The sequence below is a fragment of the Sander lucioperca genome, chromosome 10 (genome assembly GCF_008315115.2).
Source record: "Sander lucioperca isolate FBNREF2018 chromosome 10, SLUC_FBN_1.2, whole genome shotgun sequence".
Lineage (NCBI taxonomy): Eukaryota > Metazoa > Chordata > Actinopteri > Perciformes > Percidae > Sander > Sander lucioperca.
The window spans coordinates 27,497,562-27,515,116 of NC_050182.1; the positions used below are offsets into that span (position 1 = coordinate 27,497,562).

The 17,555-nt window shown below is 42.8% G+C and overlaps 1 protein-coding gene across 2 annotated transcripts in view; it reads left to right on the plus strand.

Moving 5' to 3' along the window:
• LOC116049446 (G patch domain-containing protein 8) overlaps positions 1-14,868 on the plus strand; it is a 30,707-nt gene extending 15,839 nt beyond the window's left edge. The window contains exons 3-5 of one of the 2 annotated variants that reach the window (XM_031299100.2): positions 4,330-4,467; positions 9,026-9,156; positions 10,069-14,868. In XM_031299100.2, coding sequence (XP_031154960.1) covers positions 4,330-4,467; positions 9,026-9,156; positions 10,069-14,083 — 4,284 coding nt within the window. In that variant the 3' untranslated portion in view covers positions 14,084-14,868. Of the gene's footprint in view, positions 1-4,057; positions 4,468-9,025; positions 9,157-10,068 lie in introns of those variants that run through there. The other variant, XM_036006705.1, reaches the window with a different exon arrangement.
• Positions 14,869-17,555: the final 2,687 nt, after the last annotated feature.

Consider the following 17,555-nt stretch of genomic DNA (forward strand, 5'->3'; position numbering starts at 1 on the left):
CGATACCAACTATCTTGTCCCGTTGCTTACAGATTCTTCATTCATATGCAGGTATCTGTTAATAGAGATTACAGAATATGAAACAATACATTTTATTATGAGTCGATTAATTACTTATTAATTAATAATAATTAATTGTCGCTCATTAGTTTTAGTCAGTAAATCAATACTTTTATACTTAATTTACTTATAGGTTAAAAAAAAAAAAAGTCAAGAGCAGCAGTCTCAAAAATCATAATAACAGATCATATGCAGAAGCAATAAGACAGTATGTACTACATGTAACTACCAGCATTATTACAGACACAAAGAGAGGGTTTATAAAGAGACATAATGCTAATTTGCATGTAACTTTTATGGCCTGTGTTTGTAACAGCAATTACTATAACAATAGTTTTCTCAAAGTAAGCCATATTCATGAAGTTTTTACTATTTCTCCCCCACTGCAGTAGAAGTTCTCTTCAGATAATATATTTGAACAGAGAGAATCTGTTACCAACAGTATGTTGCTACTGGGCAACTCTCTCGCTGGATTTATTATGCATGCTGAGTGTTATTCCGGCCTATTTTTTTTGCTAGTTTGGATATATTTTGAATTTCATACTGAACCAAGATTGCAATTAAAACTTGTGTTGCTATGCTGTTAACAATTATCACATCTGACTAGTTTTGTCTTAGTATGTCCAAGCCAACTAATTGAACAAGTCCGAGGACACAGAAATTAACAATCTTCTGCAAATGGTGTTCAAGTACTCGCACTTGTCTATGCACATCTAGTCACAGTCACTTATCCACACATGCTTATCAAAGCATAAAGACAGAGAGCAAACAAAATCTTTTTTACATAAAAATCTCTGACTTTATGTGTATTTAGGGGTTATCTTTTGTAGGCTTAAATAAAGTTGTTTTTATTCTTTTTATTTCATCATTTTTCTCCCACAGTGACATCCCATTTGTCAAGCCTATATCTTTCCCTGTTGAGCTCTCCCTGCATTATGATTGAAAAACATCAAATTAAGGAGGCAAAATTATCTCCAAATGCTGTGGCTGTACTGTAATATCAGTCTGTTAGTCCTCCCTCACACTCTCTAGGATGCATCCAGCCATCCATGAAAATGCTGTTCAATATTTAATTACAACCATCGAGAAAGTGACCAGTGAGATGAGTGAAATAAATTAGCGCAAGTACAGTGTACAAGTACAGTACATGAAGTTTAAATGCAAACTATTTTCATTCATCTTTATTTTATCATATTTGGTTTTATTTTTATTTTTAAATTTCATAACCACTTATGAACCAACAAACGTTAAAATGTGTTTTGTCGACACGTTTGACTACTAAGCTTGCTTTAAATTGATGTAAATAAACTGAAAATTATTTAGATTAAGAAGAGAAAAAGCAAACAGCACATTTAAAAAAAACAGTTAATGGCCAGTAGTCTAGTGGCTTATTATAAAATAAAGTAGGGTATTTTATATGCTATAAAAGTCAGACATCCAAAAAACCAAGAGGGCCGTTTGAATAGGTACGATGGCAGTGACAGGGTGATTGCATCAGAGAGGTGCAGCCACAGCTTCAATCTTGGGACTTCGTCTTCCTAAAGAGTTTTTCATGAATACATTGTATAGCATTACTTTCCAGTGCATACATTTTCGAACACTGACATACCACATGTGTAAAACACTGACCTGTTCATTTCCACAGAAGCTTGATACATTGAATTACATGCGTGCTTGTTCTTGAAACTCTGGTTATGGCTCATAAGAGGAATAACAAGGCACTTCTCCCACAAACTGAGGATAAGCGAAAAGAGAGAAAAAAAGCATGGAAACTCATTCACATTCACAGCCTTGCACAAACACTCACACACATAATCATGCGAACAATCACTGTCCATTCAGGTCTGCAGATATCACTTGTGCTTTCTCCGCAAACAGATTTATGCTAGTGAGGTAAATTGAGGTCTAGATTAATTTAGCAGTGGTATATCAGGTTGTCAGACTGTGTGTGACACTGCATGCATAAGTGTTTGTGGAGATGTAATTCTGTAAGTGTGTCTATGCAATCTGTGTTGGTGCACAATGGTAGAAATCATATATGAGGTGTATACATGTAAGGCAAATTAGTATTCAGCAGGGAAAATGAGCAATTGCATGTCAGCATGTCTCCACCATATACAAATGGCTCCTGAGTTGAAACACACACACGCATACACACACGTTTTCTGCTTTCATGCATTTAAACCTTTTGGCATGTACATTCGCCCCTCTTTCCTTATATATTTTTCCCTCTTCAAAATAATTACCCTGACAAAACGCAGAGAGGCGAGAAGAAAAGGTTTGGGGGTACAAAGGCAAGCACACACAAAAATATACACATGCACAACACATATAATGAGTATATAAAGACGTACACTTAAACAGCTCCTGTGTAATCTTGCATAAGCCCAAAGGTTGACAAATACACAGCATTTAACACAATCTCATCACCCTGGCAGCAATCAAAAGAAGGCTGCTCTGGGTGAGTAGATCATTTCCTGGTCGTGACTTAAGCCTGCAAGGCCAACCGATACCATGGCGCACGTACACACACACACACACACACACACACACACACACACACACACACACACACATATATATATATATATATATATATATATATATATATATATATATATATATATATATATATACACACACACAAGATCAATATATGTTAGTTACCTTTCTGTAGATTTCAGTATAGGAGAGTCCTGACAGCATGGTTGTTCCTTCAGTCTCCTCTCCTCTTCATATTCAGATTTAAAGCCAAATGGAAAGGGACTCAGGAAGGACAGTTTTGTGTGTGTGTGTGTGTGTGTGTGTGTGTGTGTGTGTGTGTGTGTGTGTGTGTGTGTGGTGAAACATTACCTGGATATAGCATGTGTAAAAAGTGATGGCATGTAGAACAGAAATTGTTGTACTGTGGTAATAATATAGTTCTGTGCATGTGTGTGTGTGTGTGTGTGTGTGTGTGTGTGTGTGTGTGTGTGTGTGTGTGTGTGTGTGTGCGTGCGTGTGTGCGTGCGTGCGTGCGTGCGTGCATGCATGCGTGTGTGTCTGTCTGCGAGGGCAGGCAGGGGTCATTTCTCCTCTTACCTGCATTCCTATTCTCCCTCTCTTTTCCTCTCACCTCTGTTCCTGTGTGCATATTACTGAAGCAAATTGGGGCCAATAGACTCTGTCACTGCATGACCCAGGGCTCACCAAACAGAAAAGGAGCAAGCGAGACTCAGAGAAAAAGACAAATAGAGGGAATAAAAGGGGATAAAAAGGAAAAAAGAAAAATAGCAAGTTGGAAAAAAAACAGGCCGGGACAGCACGAGAGCTACCAAAGACAAGGAGAAAAAAAAACGGAGATGGATGGAAGGAAAGAAAGAAGCAGAGGAGGATAGAGAGTGAGAGAAAGAAGTGACAACCCCAAATTAAATTCCCATCATGTCAGTGTAGAACAGAATTCAATAGGGTTTATTGGCAGCCCCCAGCCTCAGGGAAATTACATTCTGAAGCAGAGCATGGCATGAATGCACACACACCCCTGAACACACGCATAGCACACATAGCACACAAGCAAGCACACACATCTATCATACACAACACTGTGCATGTCCTCGGACCAACAAAAAAAAGAAAGCCCTCTGGCTGATATGAGCATGCAGACAAGCGAATTATCGCCTGAGGTCCATGTGCCATTTGCGCAGTGTATGTGTATCTGTCTGGCCACGCGCTATTTGCATGCCTTTATTTATGTGTGTGTATTTGTCTGGAACTTTCTTGTCTTCAAATGCACTATTTTGCCAGTGTACAAATGAGTAACTTGTGCATTTTAGATGCTTACTTTTTCTGTCAGCCACAATTGCCACTTTCTCTGCAGTTAGACTTTGACTATTTGCTATTATAGTTCATATGCAGGTTTCTATTACAGTGGCTGTATTAAATGTGTCCCCAGGCTCAAGTTGCAATGAGCACAGGGCTTCAGTGCCTTTGTCCAACCTCCAGCAGCAGCAGCAAAGGCAGCGTACTTTAATGGGAAGCCGTTTAACAGTTTTATGCAGAGCACATGTAGAGGCTATTACTGCTGATGTCTCTGGGATGCAGATTTGCTCTAAATGGCTAACAATCTGCCATTCTTTCAATCCCCCTCACCCACTCCCCTTGCTCTCTATCACTGCCCCTCTAACCCTTTATGTCTCTGTCTGTATGCCTCTATCTCGATTCTCTCTCTCATTTCTTTCCCCCTATTCCTCCAATGCACTCACTCATTCTCTCGTCTTTCTCCTTCTCCAGGAGCGTGCAGAGAGGGCTTTGGGCTGCTCAGTGGAGGATCTGAAGGCTCTTTTCTACTGTGAGCTGTGTCACAAGCAGTACTTCAGACACCAGGAGTTTGACAACCACATCAACTCCTACGACCATGCACACAAACAGGTACATAGGATGCACCAGCACTACAGCCACACACATGCATGCACGCATGCACATGCACGCACGCACACACACACACACGCACGCACACATTTTTTTATGATCTCTTGTCATGGAATTTGGGTATGTTAGCATTATGCGTGTTGATTGAAAGCTACTTCACATTTTCATGTCAATCTGCCCATTGGATACAGTTTCCCAGCAGGTAACAGTAGGAGTGTGACAACTGCGTCATCTCTTACAAGCACACACACAGAGGTGGAACACCTCAACTCAAGGTGGATACTCACATGTATGATGTATACACACACACACACACACACACACACACACACATTGCTCTGCATTTATACTTTAGATTTCCATTTTAACAGGCAGGCTGATATCTGAGATAAACTTTTTGATCCCACGCAGGGCAATTTTAGTCACAGCAGTTAACCGTAGTATAAAAACTATATACAGTACATTATCAAGCGTAGAATAGAAATAGAGGTACTAAATACACAATATATTTGTTTTGGGTCCCACAGACCCAGCTGCTGTATGTGTAAGAATAATTGCAAAGTCAAACATATGTTATTTTATTTTCTTTCTTCCGACCCTATCAAAACATGTATGTACATATGTAGAAAGGTTCTCAAGTGACAACCCACCAAAATGACCTAAATGCATTGCTGTCACACCTAATAAGGATATAATTCAGGCTTTATGTTGTTTGGGCTATGCATGAACAAATATATTTTGCTTTGTACAGACATGTACAGCATATTAGATAGTGATGCTACTTATGTTTGGTGCCAGTTGGTATAAACGAAACAAAACCGTAATAACTGAAATTAAAATGATTACTTATTTGGGATTTCGGTGGGATAGTCCTACGTAATATAGAACAAATCAAAACCCATTGTATTTAACCATGTTTCATATTTGGGGCCTGATAGCCCAAACAGAAGTAAAGGGACATCTTTAGTGGACTATTAAAAGCAAAGCAATTCTCATCAAGGTGATAAAACAATTTGAAGTATTTTTATCGAGCTGTAAAGAGGTCTCAGTAGAGCAAGCAGATCATTAGGATATTACATCAGAAATAATGTGACCCAGTAGTTGAACCATGTGAATAACAAGTTTACAATAAATACATACAAAAATACAACTGAATGGAGGAATATTGTAGAATCAGGTGGATGCATTGTCTTATTCTTAGCCTTGTAGAAAATAAAAACAATAACCAAAGCAACCAGAGTTGAAACTGAAAAACAAAGAATCTGAATGCACAGCATTTACATTTTACTTAATCTCCAAGTCCAGAATTTATGATAATAGAAGAATAATGTTGCTCTAGTTTAAAATTTAAATGTATTTAATTCGTATGTATCTGGTACATAAGGATGTTGGTACAAAATTCATGTGATTCTTTAATTTGTACTTTGTTAAAAATAAAAATACATTCTGTACCGAATATAACATGGAGCTATTAGTCATAGCTCAAGTATGATTCTATTATTCCGGTTTGGACAAGATGAGGCCAACAGACCATTAGGAAAATGCCGGCAGCAGGTTTTCTCCTGTGTTCTGCTTTCACATCCATTTTTATACACAACCTCCACTCTGGACTAACAAGAGGAAGGTTGTGCTGTTAGCACATTCTCCTAGCTATCTGTTGTCATGCCAATGCATACACTCACATACAAAAACATACAGACGCATGCACTTCCCCTTGTACACACTCATCCTCAAACACAGTCAATCTCTCAACCAAGCCAAGCCACTTCCCACTTCTGAACGCCCACACTGTGCAACATGAAATAAACATTAAATAAGACTGTTCCTTCGCTGTCATTGTTCTTTGAAAATGAAATGAAGCAACTGCAGGCCAATGTTAATGCTTTGTTTTAGCCATCGGCAGGCACATGAAACAAGCTGCATGAGGCACTGAGCTGACAGTAGCCACTGGCACTGTAGGAACACACACACACACACACACACACACACACACACATATATAACGGCATGCATGCACACTCTGCCTACTGAGCAGACAACAGATGAAATTCTAGAAGAAGACAGCTTCCCTGCAGGAGTATTGGCTTTGGAAAATGAAAGCTGATTGCGTTTGCGCTGTCTCCTTTCCTTGTCATCGATTCAGGGATAAACATGTCTGAATGCAGTGCTTTATCAGCATTTACTGCTGATTACAGAAATTACTCATTACAAGAGAATTACGCTTCCTTTTAAATAAAAGAGCAATCAGCCCATTAGCATGGCCCCTCACGAGCTACCTTACAATACATCATCCTTCATTCTAAGGCTCTGGTGGATATATGAATCAACTCTGACTCATCCATAGTTGCCTCATCCTGAGCACTCCTTAACACATCTAAAGGAATATTGATCGATGTTTTAACAGACGGATTGAGCTTCACAGCACATAGCTAGACTGGCATTTTGGAGAGCAAGGGTAACATTGCTTCCTGCTGTTGGGGACATCACATCATTTTTGAAGACCAAAGTATCCGCTTTAAAGTGTGAAACGGAAATATCTCTGCCCTGTGTGCTCGGTGAAAATGGTTCCGCGTGCAATATTGTGTCTGGCTCTAAATATAGCGACAGGTTTGCCTGCAGTGGGACCTGTTTTTAAGAGGGAACAATAACCTGGCAAGTGCAAGAAGAAGGAAGAATAATTCATCTTCATATATTCCATCTATTATAGACTGCTTGCTCTCTCTCTCTCTCTCTCTCTTTCTCTCTCTCTCTCTCTTTCTCCCAGTCATTGCCTTGGACAGCTACAGTACAGCAACTCTGATCTTTTCTTCCCCCCTTCTTCCTCCTTTTTCCTGGCTCTGTCCGCAGTCATTCATTTTGTAGGCCCCTATGCCTCTCTGCTTGAACATGATTAATATTTCCCATAGAATGAGTTTGGCATCAAAGCCCATCAAAGCTCCTTACCACACACTAACACACACACACACACACACACACAATCTCACACACATCTATAAAGCACAAGCACCTTTACTGTAGGACATGTATGTTTAAGGGATACAAACCTGATACAAACCCACAAGTGCTGCTCCGTTAGCACATAGTAAATGCTGTCTTCAGTGGGCTGACAGTGGGATGTTAAGCGTCGAACGATGATGTAAAAAGACACTCGATTGTGTAAGACTCAGCAGAGATTAACCTGACGACTGTCAGCTCCAGCATTAGATCTGGGTGTGAAAGAGAGTTAGTGTATAAATAAATCTGATGTCTGAGGGGCTAATCTGATGTGTGCGTGTGTGTGCGATACATACTGTATGGGTGGATAATAGTGTAACATAGTCTAAAAGTGAGAGTGGTGTAATCCTGTTGCAATTTATACTACAGGATACACTCACAAATATATAATATAAACAATCTTGAATGTATAAATCATGGGTGGATTACACTGAGGTATAGCTAAAATATACTGAGAGTATAAGGCGTGAGATAGGAGGAATAGTGGTGCACAATGCTGCAGCTTTTCCCAAACTCTTAAGTCCCTCTTTAGCCTTCAGACACACACACACACACATGCACAGTCAAATAGAAACACACCAACATGCGCACACACACACACACACACACACACACACACACACACACACACACACCTGCCAAGCATGGATAAAGGAGGGATTAAAGTGTGTCAGAAAAGGAAACTGGAGAGAGAGGCATGAATCATTGTTTCCTTGAGAGGACTGGTGCACCTATGGCTATAGACACAGTTTCACACAAATACACACATGCACACTCACACAAAACACACACAAAAATAGAGCTAATTGTTATTTTTTATGCACTATGATGAAGACCCACCAGTTTGCTCAAAATTAAATCACTCACTACTCACACTTTGGCATGTGCGAGTCTTGTTATGGTTCTTGCAATTGTGCGCACGCACGCACGCACGCACGCACGCACGCACGCACGCACGCACACACACACACACACCACATACAGTGGTTTAGCATTTTTCCAACTGAAACCTCTGGCCTTTATGATGTCTTAGATGGTTATTTTGCCAAAAATAAGTGACCGTGCCTTCGTGTTTGGTGACATGTAGTTTCAGCATCAGCAAATCAATGCCTTTGGTACACTCCAGCTCAAGAGCAGAGGTCAGTGGATCAGAAGGTCTCTCGAACCAAGCTGTGATGACTGACGAAGGGCTGAACATTTTAGAAATTTCATTGGCAAGAGCGCGATCGTCTTTAAATCGCTCATGTCACTCATCTCAACTACGTCTGTAATCTGGTATTCACCAGTTGAGTTGTGTTTGCTTTCAAGCTGTCTGTTGGAGGAAAGACGCTTTCTTCCAGGCTGAATGGAGTTAATTGGACATGAGCTTCGGAGAACATCTGCAACCGCTGCTGACTGATGTGTATGATTTGAAAGACAGCTGCCTGCAGAGAGCTTCCTAAAACTAATCTCTCACTTTCTCTTCTCTTCTCTTTGTCCCACTCATGTGCTTCTCGCTACCACGTGCCCTCCACATATTTTTCTTGTCCCTCCCTCTATCATCCTTAATTTTCATTTCCTGCAGAGGCTGAAGGAACTCAAGCACAGAGAGTTCGCTCGCAACGTGGCCTCGAAATCATGGAAGGACCAACGCAAACAGGAGAAGGCTCTCAGACGCCTGCACCAGCTCGCACAACTACAACAGGAAACCCAGCGGTGAGTGGGAGGAGAGTGTATTTCTGTGTGTCTGTGACTGTGTGTGAGTGAGTGAAATGAGACAAGAGGCCAGAGGTCCAGAGGGTTAGAGTGTGACACATCCAGTCAACGTTTCTTAGATTTGATGGATGTATTCACAGATGTTAGAGCACCCAGTTGTCCTAGATAGGCCACAGGTGAAGTAAATATAACATGAAGACATGTTTATTGTCGACGCTCAGGGAGTAGATGATTTGTAGAAGCAGATATGAGTTTTAGAATGAATAGTAGAAAAAGTAGTTTTTTAAGAAGTAACTAAAGTGAGTGAAAAAAGTTGATGAGACTTGCCTCCGGGTTCGCATACCTAACGTAATCAAAACAACTGATAAAAAAAACAAAACAATACACCACGTAATAATCATCATGATTACACCTATTCCCTGTGCAATTAAATGTGTTTCCCTATAATCAGGCGATGATATGTGAACAGCATTACTATGACTATCATTATCAAGCCTCTGCTTTTTTCAGTTTGTTCCTTTCTTTCTGTTTTTTTGCATACTTATTGTTTTATTAACCTTATATTTATAGTATGTTTTATCTATCTATCTATCTATCTATCTATCCATCTATCTATCTATCAACCATCCATCTATCTATCAACCATCCATCTATCCACCTATCTATCTACCATCTATCTATCAACCATCTATCTATCAACTATCTATCTATCAACCTATCAACCTATCCATCCATCCATCCATCCATCTAGACTACTCAGTCATATTTTCATGATGGTATTGGCGTTTCTTTTAACTTCATATACCAATTTACAGTAAAGATTAATTAAATTGAATTAAAATAAGCCAAGCTAAAGTGAAGTCAAGTTAAATCAACTAAAATCAAGAATATTTCAACCACTTTCTGTTTCAGAGCCCCAGGAAGAACAGGACTAAGAAGTGCAGTCAGGGCTGTGAGACAGCAGCAAGATAGAGACGTGGACCAAAGAGACCACAGCCCTGAGGACTTCAACCACACCCAGAGACCCCCTCCTACGCAACCCACGGCAGCTCCATTCAGCCACCAGCGAGAAAATCCACGCCAATCTCCTACCCAAACACTGCTAGCCACTGCAGAGTCCCCACTAATCACACATCCGGCATCCAAAACAAACCCACCTGCAGTGAGCCCCCAGTCTTGCCTGGGCTTGTATCCCCAGCTGCCTCTCCCAGGGCGGGGGAGAGTGGGAGGCAGGCTTGGGGTGTCCTTCTGCTTCTCGCGCAGGGGGCCCAGGCTCGAGCCTTCAGCCTCCGTCTTCTCGGACCTGGAGGAGGAGGAGAGAGACAAGAGGGAACAAATAAAAGAAAGGATAAAGGGGATGATGGAAGATATTGACAAGGAAATTGGGGCAGCAGAGGAGGGGAGACACAGTGAGAGTGAAAAACATGATTTCAGATCTGACTGTGTTAAACTGAGCGACACAAGGCCAATCCCCAGAGAGGCTGCCAGAGAAGAGGAGATTGAAAAAAGAGATGCAGTGAAAGTACACTCTAATATTTCCACAGCAGCACCTGATAATCAGAGCCATGATTCACTATTCTTGCCATCACAGACCAAGGTGGCCCTAAGGGGCACAGCACTAGCAGGTGCACACATGGACACCGAACACACAGATAGCGAGACAAAGAGAAAGCAAGAATCAGAGGCGGGGAGGGAGGAGAGTCAGTGTATGTGTGTGCTGGGGAAGGATGGCTCTACTTGTCTGAGATGGCCTGTCAGTTTGCTTAAGTTCACCAAGTCTCAACCACACGTCTCTTACAGCTGCAAACCATTGAACCCACAACAACCAGAACTACTCACAGAGGATCGGCAGGAGTCACAACAAAATCAGTTTTGTGCTCCCTCAGAGGAATCAGATCCATGTGTGCCAGCTATTCTTACACCAGACACTTCCTGTTTACAAAGACAGACAAGACAAGAGCTGAAAGCAAACAGATCTGAGGATTACTATAAGGCAGAGCAACATATAGATGTGGAGAGAGAAGCACACCTGTTCCTAAAAAACAAAAACCTTTCATCGTCAGAAACAAGACCAGAAAGAGGAAGATGCACGCTAAGAATGGAGAATTGCATGAGGGCAGCGTCCTATCCATTTGACCCCACTAATAGTGACAGCTCTGACATAAACTCCCAGAATCCTCTGGGAGGCAGATTAGGGGGTGTGAGAGGGATCAGGGAGAGAGCCATCATAGCCCTGAGCTGTAAATTAGAGTCTGTCACCAAACCTGGCACAAAGAGGATGTGCAGTAGCCCGTCCAGGTGTGAGTGTGGGACTGAGACAATGTGCAAGTGTGCCAGCACTCCACAGTCGTATGTGGGTGTCTCAGAAGTGTCACGCAAAAAGAGGAAAGCCAGCACAAAGAAACACAAGCTGGGAAAGAGGAAGAGGGGCGAGGAGGAAAAAGCTTCAAACAAGCGCCAATCAGCAAGGTGCAAAATGAAGAGTGTTGTCTCCACAGTCTCCACTGGCAGAGAGAGGAGTGGAGAACCTGGAGGGAGCTTGGGGAAGAAAAGGAGGCAAAGGGAGACGGGGGAGACGAGGATGAGGGGGAGGAGGGTGCAGAGAGCAGGGAGCAGCTGTCTCCTCGGGAGATGTGATGCTGAGCCAGTATCTGTCTCTGTCAGGAAGAGGAGGCCTCACAGGAGCCACAGCACTGATTCCCAGTCCCAGCCAGACAGAGAGCAGGCAGAGCACTGCAGTGCCTACTCCCAGCTCGCCAGACACACAGCAGACAGACACAACGAGGGGGAGGGAAAGCGAGACAGAGATGCAGTGACTTTTCCCTGGCGGTCTCACTTCTCCTTACACTCCTTCTCACCAGGATGTAATTCTAAGCTGTTTTGGGAAAAGGGTCACCATAGCAACCCCAGGAGTTTCATTGACTGCTGTTACCCTGACAACAACCGTGGTTGCCGCCCGGCGAGAAAGAGAAAACTCCTCCACAGGGACAGGAAAGTCATTCATAGTAAGAGGAAGAGTTCGAGGCATCGTGATGACTGGGAGGAGACAGAGAGGGGCAGGACAATGGGAGAGCGTTCAGGTTGCAGAGACAGGGGCCTGATTTCAGATACAGAACAGTGGGAGTGGATAAGGGGGAGCTGTCCTGGAGGTAGTGAGGAGGGCAGGTCAAGGAGTGGGTGGAGATGGAGAAACAGAGGAATGGAGTGGGATCGGGTGGCAAGTTTTAGCCCCAGTCCTAGCAGCTGGGACAGGAGAGGCAGACATCTTAGAATGAAAGATGTAAACTGGGACAGGTACAGTGTGGACAGATGGACATGGAGCAGCAGTGACAGCTGGGAAGACAGGGGGACACACAGATCTACGTCAGGCTCCAGGACAGGGGCAGACAGCAGAGACAGCCCAGGCTGTGTGTGGAAATCTGCAGGCACCAGACGCTCAAGCTCGAGACACTTCTCCAGCCCTGAGTGGTGGACAAGTAGTCAGACATACAGCCCCCAGAGTGTGATCAACACACGGGCCAGCAGATGCCACAGCCCTCGCTCCTGCAGCCCTTGCAGCAGCACCAGCATGTCCGATCTAAGCTGGGAGTGGAGCAGGAGCAGTACCTGCTCAGGAGTCACAGTGGATGAGTTGACAGTCAGCACCTGCAGGACGTCCTTAGGAGCTCCAGGACTCTCATATGAGGCCCATCAGGAGGTAAAGAAGCAAAGCAGCCCCACGTCCACTTCATCTGGCCTTACCTCTTGCTCCTTCTCCCATTCCTCGCCCAACAGATCCTCTTTTGCTCCCACAGTTCCAGGCCTCAACACGCATCATTGTGACACAAGCCCTTCTCAGCTTAAGGAGCCCAATTCACAGTCTGATCTTGGACATGGACCCTCTACCCTTGTCAACTCAAGCAAGTCAGGCACAACTCTCCCAGGACTATCCCCTAGTAAGTCTGTGCCACAGAAACCGGCAAGGATGTTGCTTCTCCCTCTCATAGGGAAACTACCTGCAATCCAGAGAAAGGCCAGGAAGAAACAAGGGCTGCTGGAGAAAAGTCAGGAGAAGGAGGGAGAGGAGGAAGAGGAGGCTAAGGGCAGTGGAACACATCCTGCAGCAGTCGTCAACAGTCAAAAATGTCCTCTGGACATGGTTGAGTCAAACCATTGCAGCATGCCAAATCTCTGCCCGTCGCAGATTAGCACTTATGACAAGCAGACAGGTGGAGAGACAGCTCCGCCAATCAGCTTTACTGCTGAGGAGATGGACAAATATCGCCTCCTGCAAGAGCAGGCGAGAGAGCACATGCAGAAAGTTCTGGAACAGACGCAAAAGAATGCAGATATGCACACAAAGACAAACACACACACAGCACAGCAAGAGAACTGTGGGACTTCAGAGGAACAATACACACCTGCACCCTTGCACAACCCTTCACAGCCTCAAACCCAGTCGCTTCACACAGACACGATGCAAACACAAGCACAGCACACCCTTCGGGTCAGTCTCCCACTTACACACGTGACCCCACAAGAGAACTTTACTCAACCTATGGCTCTGAGAGTCCCAAACCTTCCCCCTCTCTCCAGCCTCCATCATATCATTTTACAACACGCAGCCCTCTCCATGCCCCCCTCCTCGGCATCTTCTTCCACCTCATCCACCTCTCCCACCATCCACCCACACGCAGCTCAACTCCCTCACCCCCTGCCCCCTCTCCACCCCTCCCTCCCTCATCACCTTCACCTCTCTCCCTTTTCCATATCCTCACTGTTTCCCTCCATTCTGCTGTCCCATCATCCCATCCCTCTCCTCCCCCAGTCCCCTGCTTTTCACACGACCCCACTTGCTCCACCCTCCCAAGTAGCCCTGCAACCCTTAAACCCACAGTCTTTCATTGACAGAGTGTGGCCAGTGAGGTTTCAACAGAAGGCGTTGTGATTTTCACAGAGCGGCTGCCATGTTTATTAATCTTCCTTGGCAACACAGACAAGTAAGGGAAAGAGAGGAGATTTTGGGTTTGGACAAAAGCCTGCTATTTGAAATGGTGATATGTCAGTGCTTTTACTAGAATCAACTCCAACTCTTATTTGCACATGCCCTCACTTGCACACACACAAACCTAGCCTAACTATTGACTGTTTTCAAATGAAAATTTGTTTCTCCATCTAGCCTCTGCTGTGTTGCAGCAGACATTGAGAAAACACACTTTGATCCTTTGCTTTTCCAATCATTCCTCATTCAGGCCCAGAATAAAGGGAAAGGTGCACCTGCTATTCAAAGAAAAGCTGGGCTTGTGTCATCTTCTCTTTCCTTCTGAACCACAGACAGACCAGCTACCTTTTGAAGTATCTTTCATGCCAGGGAAATAGGGGTAAGAGAAAGTGATAATACTCTCCCTTATCTCCATTTCATACAGGTTATCTGAGTTAGAGTGTGACTTTCAACAACATAAAAACGTTCCAGGGACCGGGGGGGCACAGCCATTTCAACCTGGGTGTATACTGTATTTGTGTGTGTGCGTGTATAAAAGGTCATTTTGGACAGACACACACACACACACACACACACACACACACACACACACAGTAGGAAAGACAAAAACTAATTTCCATATCTGCTACATGTAAAGACCTGTTTTGTCTCTGTAGTGTAAATATTCTGACAGTCAGTAATAACATTAGAATTATGAAAAACAATAAAATAAAACGTGGATTTAACCTTTACTAGTGGTACAGTGTTTATTCCACACTCAATGCCTTCAGTGATACAAACACTTAAACAATGTCTCATACATGTGAAATTAGATCTTTTTTTCTCACACAGCATTTTTTTTAAAACAGTGTTAAATGAATTGGATATAAACAGGCATTAATTCTTTTTCTTATTGTGTCTGATTCATGTTGATTTTGCAACATGTTGCAACATGTTCCAAATAAATAGTTAATACAGTGTGCTTTACCATGTCTCAAGTGAGACCAAGAAGACTTGAGAAAGATTGTAGAGCAGTGGCTCCAAGCCTTTCTTGCTCGTGACCCTTAACTTCAAGCAAGGTCTACTTGTGACCCCTTGTCACAGTGTGCATGTCTGTGAACTGTGAGCATGTCAGTGGCAACAGGATTTTCCCTTATCAGGCTGTTTTATTGGAATAAGTTTTAGATGTGAAACTATAAATGTAAGTTGTCAAAAAAAAAAAAATGTTGATGTTCTTATTTCCTACATTGGTAATCACCTCGCAAGGTCGAAAACTATCCTAGAGTGTCTGAAGAAAAGGGAATGATGACATTTAATAGGTTTATCTACCAAGTGTAGCAATTCATTTAATAGTGTGCAAATTAATGGTAAAACATTCTTTATTTACCGTTTTTAAAATATATAGGATCAATCTGAACATGTTTTTATTGTCAGTCTGAGACTTAGATGGTGCACTTTAAAAAGTACCATTTTTGTTTTATTATTATGCTATTAGTCTTTTTATTGCCAAACAGATACATTATTTTGTCCAAAAAAGCACATTTCTATGACCACATTAATGTCAACAATATAACGTCCAGTTTGTTCAGTGCACCGGGATGCCCAAAGCCCAAAGCCAACATATCACTTAGTTTCAAGACTTAATCTACACAGACAGTTTTCAAGTGAATGTTGTGCTTGGATATTATACATATCAGGTAAAACAAAATCATCAAAGAGCTTCTTTCTTGCATGTCTTGCCAAAGGTTATGGTGGTAAGTAACTGTTGCTATGCATCCCCGCCTGGTGATTGGTGAAGGCTCAGATGTATGAAACCTGCTTGCCAAACAGTTGATCACTGCAGCGGCCGGCACTCATGGAGCAGAACACAGAAGAGAACAGAGCGGCATCCAGATGGTCTATGGACTTGGACTACCCCGAGTGCTTTGAGAGATTGGATTGATTTGCCCTCTGTGATATCAGTGAACACAGCCCAGCACACTGAGGGGGGCTACAGCAAGCAGTGACATAAATACAGACACAAAAACAAGACAAATGTGTACACTTCCAGTACTGAGGTGTTGGCTAGAAATATAAGTCAACCCCTGCAGAGATTCTGTAATTAGAGCACAATTCCTCTTTCTCCTCCTTGTGACCCCTGAGCTTGCTTGTGTGTGTGTGTGTGTGTGTGTACAAATGTGTGAGTTTGTGAGAAACAGAGAATCCCTATCTCTCTCCACAGGACAGGAGATCAAACAGACTGTGTGAAATATAGAGCAGCAATAATTAGCAGCTGTTACAGCATCAAACCTCTCTATCTCTACCTCTCCCTCAAACACACACACACACACACACACACACACACACACACACACACACACACACACACACACACACACACACCCTACTGCTCAGTTCTTATCCTAGACTTTGATTTAGAGATACTCAAATGTGCTGCAAACAGTCCTCCAATACTCATAATTGTGGAAATTATACAATATCAACCCTCTCCATTTTTTTGCTCCATCTTCTCTCTGGTTCATAACCATTAAAATCCCTCACAAAGTCAAAAGGAGGAAATGCACGAGAAGAGTCACATAATGAAAAGCTTAAATGCACTTTGAATGAAAAACACAAAGCATATTGTTTTAAAAACAAATGTATCCATGAATATGCAGTGCTTGGGACCTTCACTGTATTATAACACAAACATTGTAAGTCACACATACACACAGGAGTTATCCACACAGGGGTCATGTGAAAATTAGTAATCACAATATCACTGTACTTTCTGTCAGTGACGGATTAAATCATTACCTAAGCCATGAGATTTGTTCCCTGGTGTATTCATGTTTTGCTGTGTGTGTGTGTGTGTGTGTGTGTGTGTGTGTGTGTGTGTGTGCACACATGCAGGAGTGTGTGGGTTGATTTATGATCGAGAAGAAGCAGTTTCCTCAGTCAATCGCTCTTGTGAATTAATGAGGTATAAAAACTAAAGCTGGCACTCAGTCAAATACACCAGCAGTCACAGAGAGCTCAATGCTGGGGCAGGACCACTTCCATTGGCACCATATTTGATTGTTAGATTGTGGGTATAGATTACATTGACTAAAAAAAGAGCCCCTTACGGCTACTGAAGCGATCCATCGACCCAAATTGCAATGCTGTATAAATGAGACACTTCCCATCTCTTGCTCTCTCCCTTTCTTTCCTTTTTTGTGGTCTCGCTTCTTACCCTTCTCTTTGATTCAACCAGGTCAGTGGGGCTGCGTTCAGCTCCCCCGGCTATTCTCTGACTGCAGAAGAAAAAGCACCATTGCACGTCCTCTCTATTTGCCTCATTCAGAGTCTACAAATGTTTCTTTTATATGTTTGAATGCTGTACAGAACAGACATTCACAGCACAATGTACTTTGCGGTATTATTATTATTGCAGAGAAAGTGCTTCCCATACCTTTTC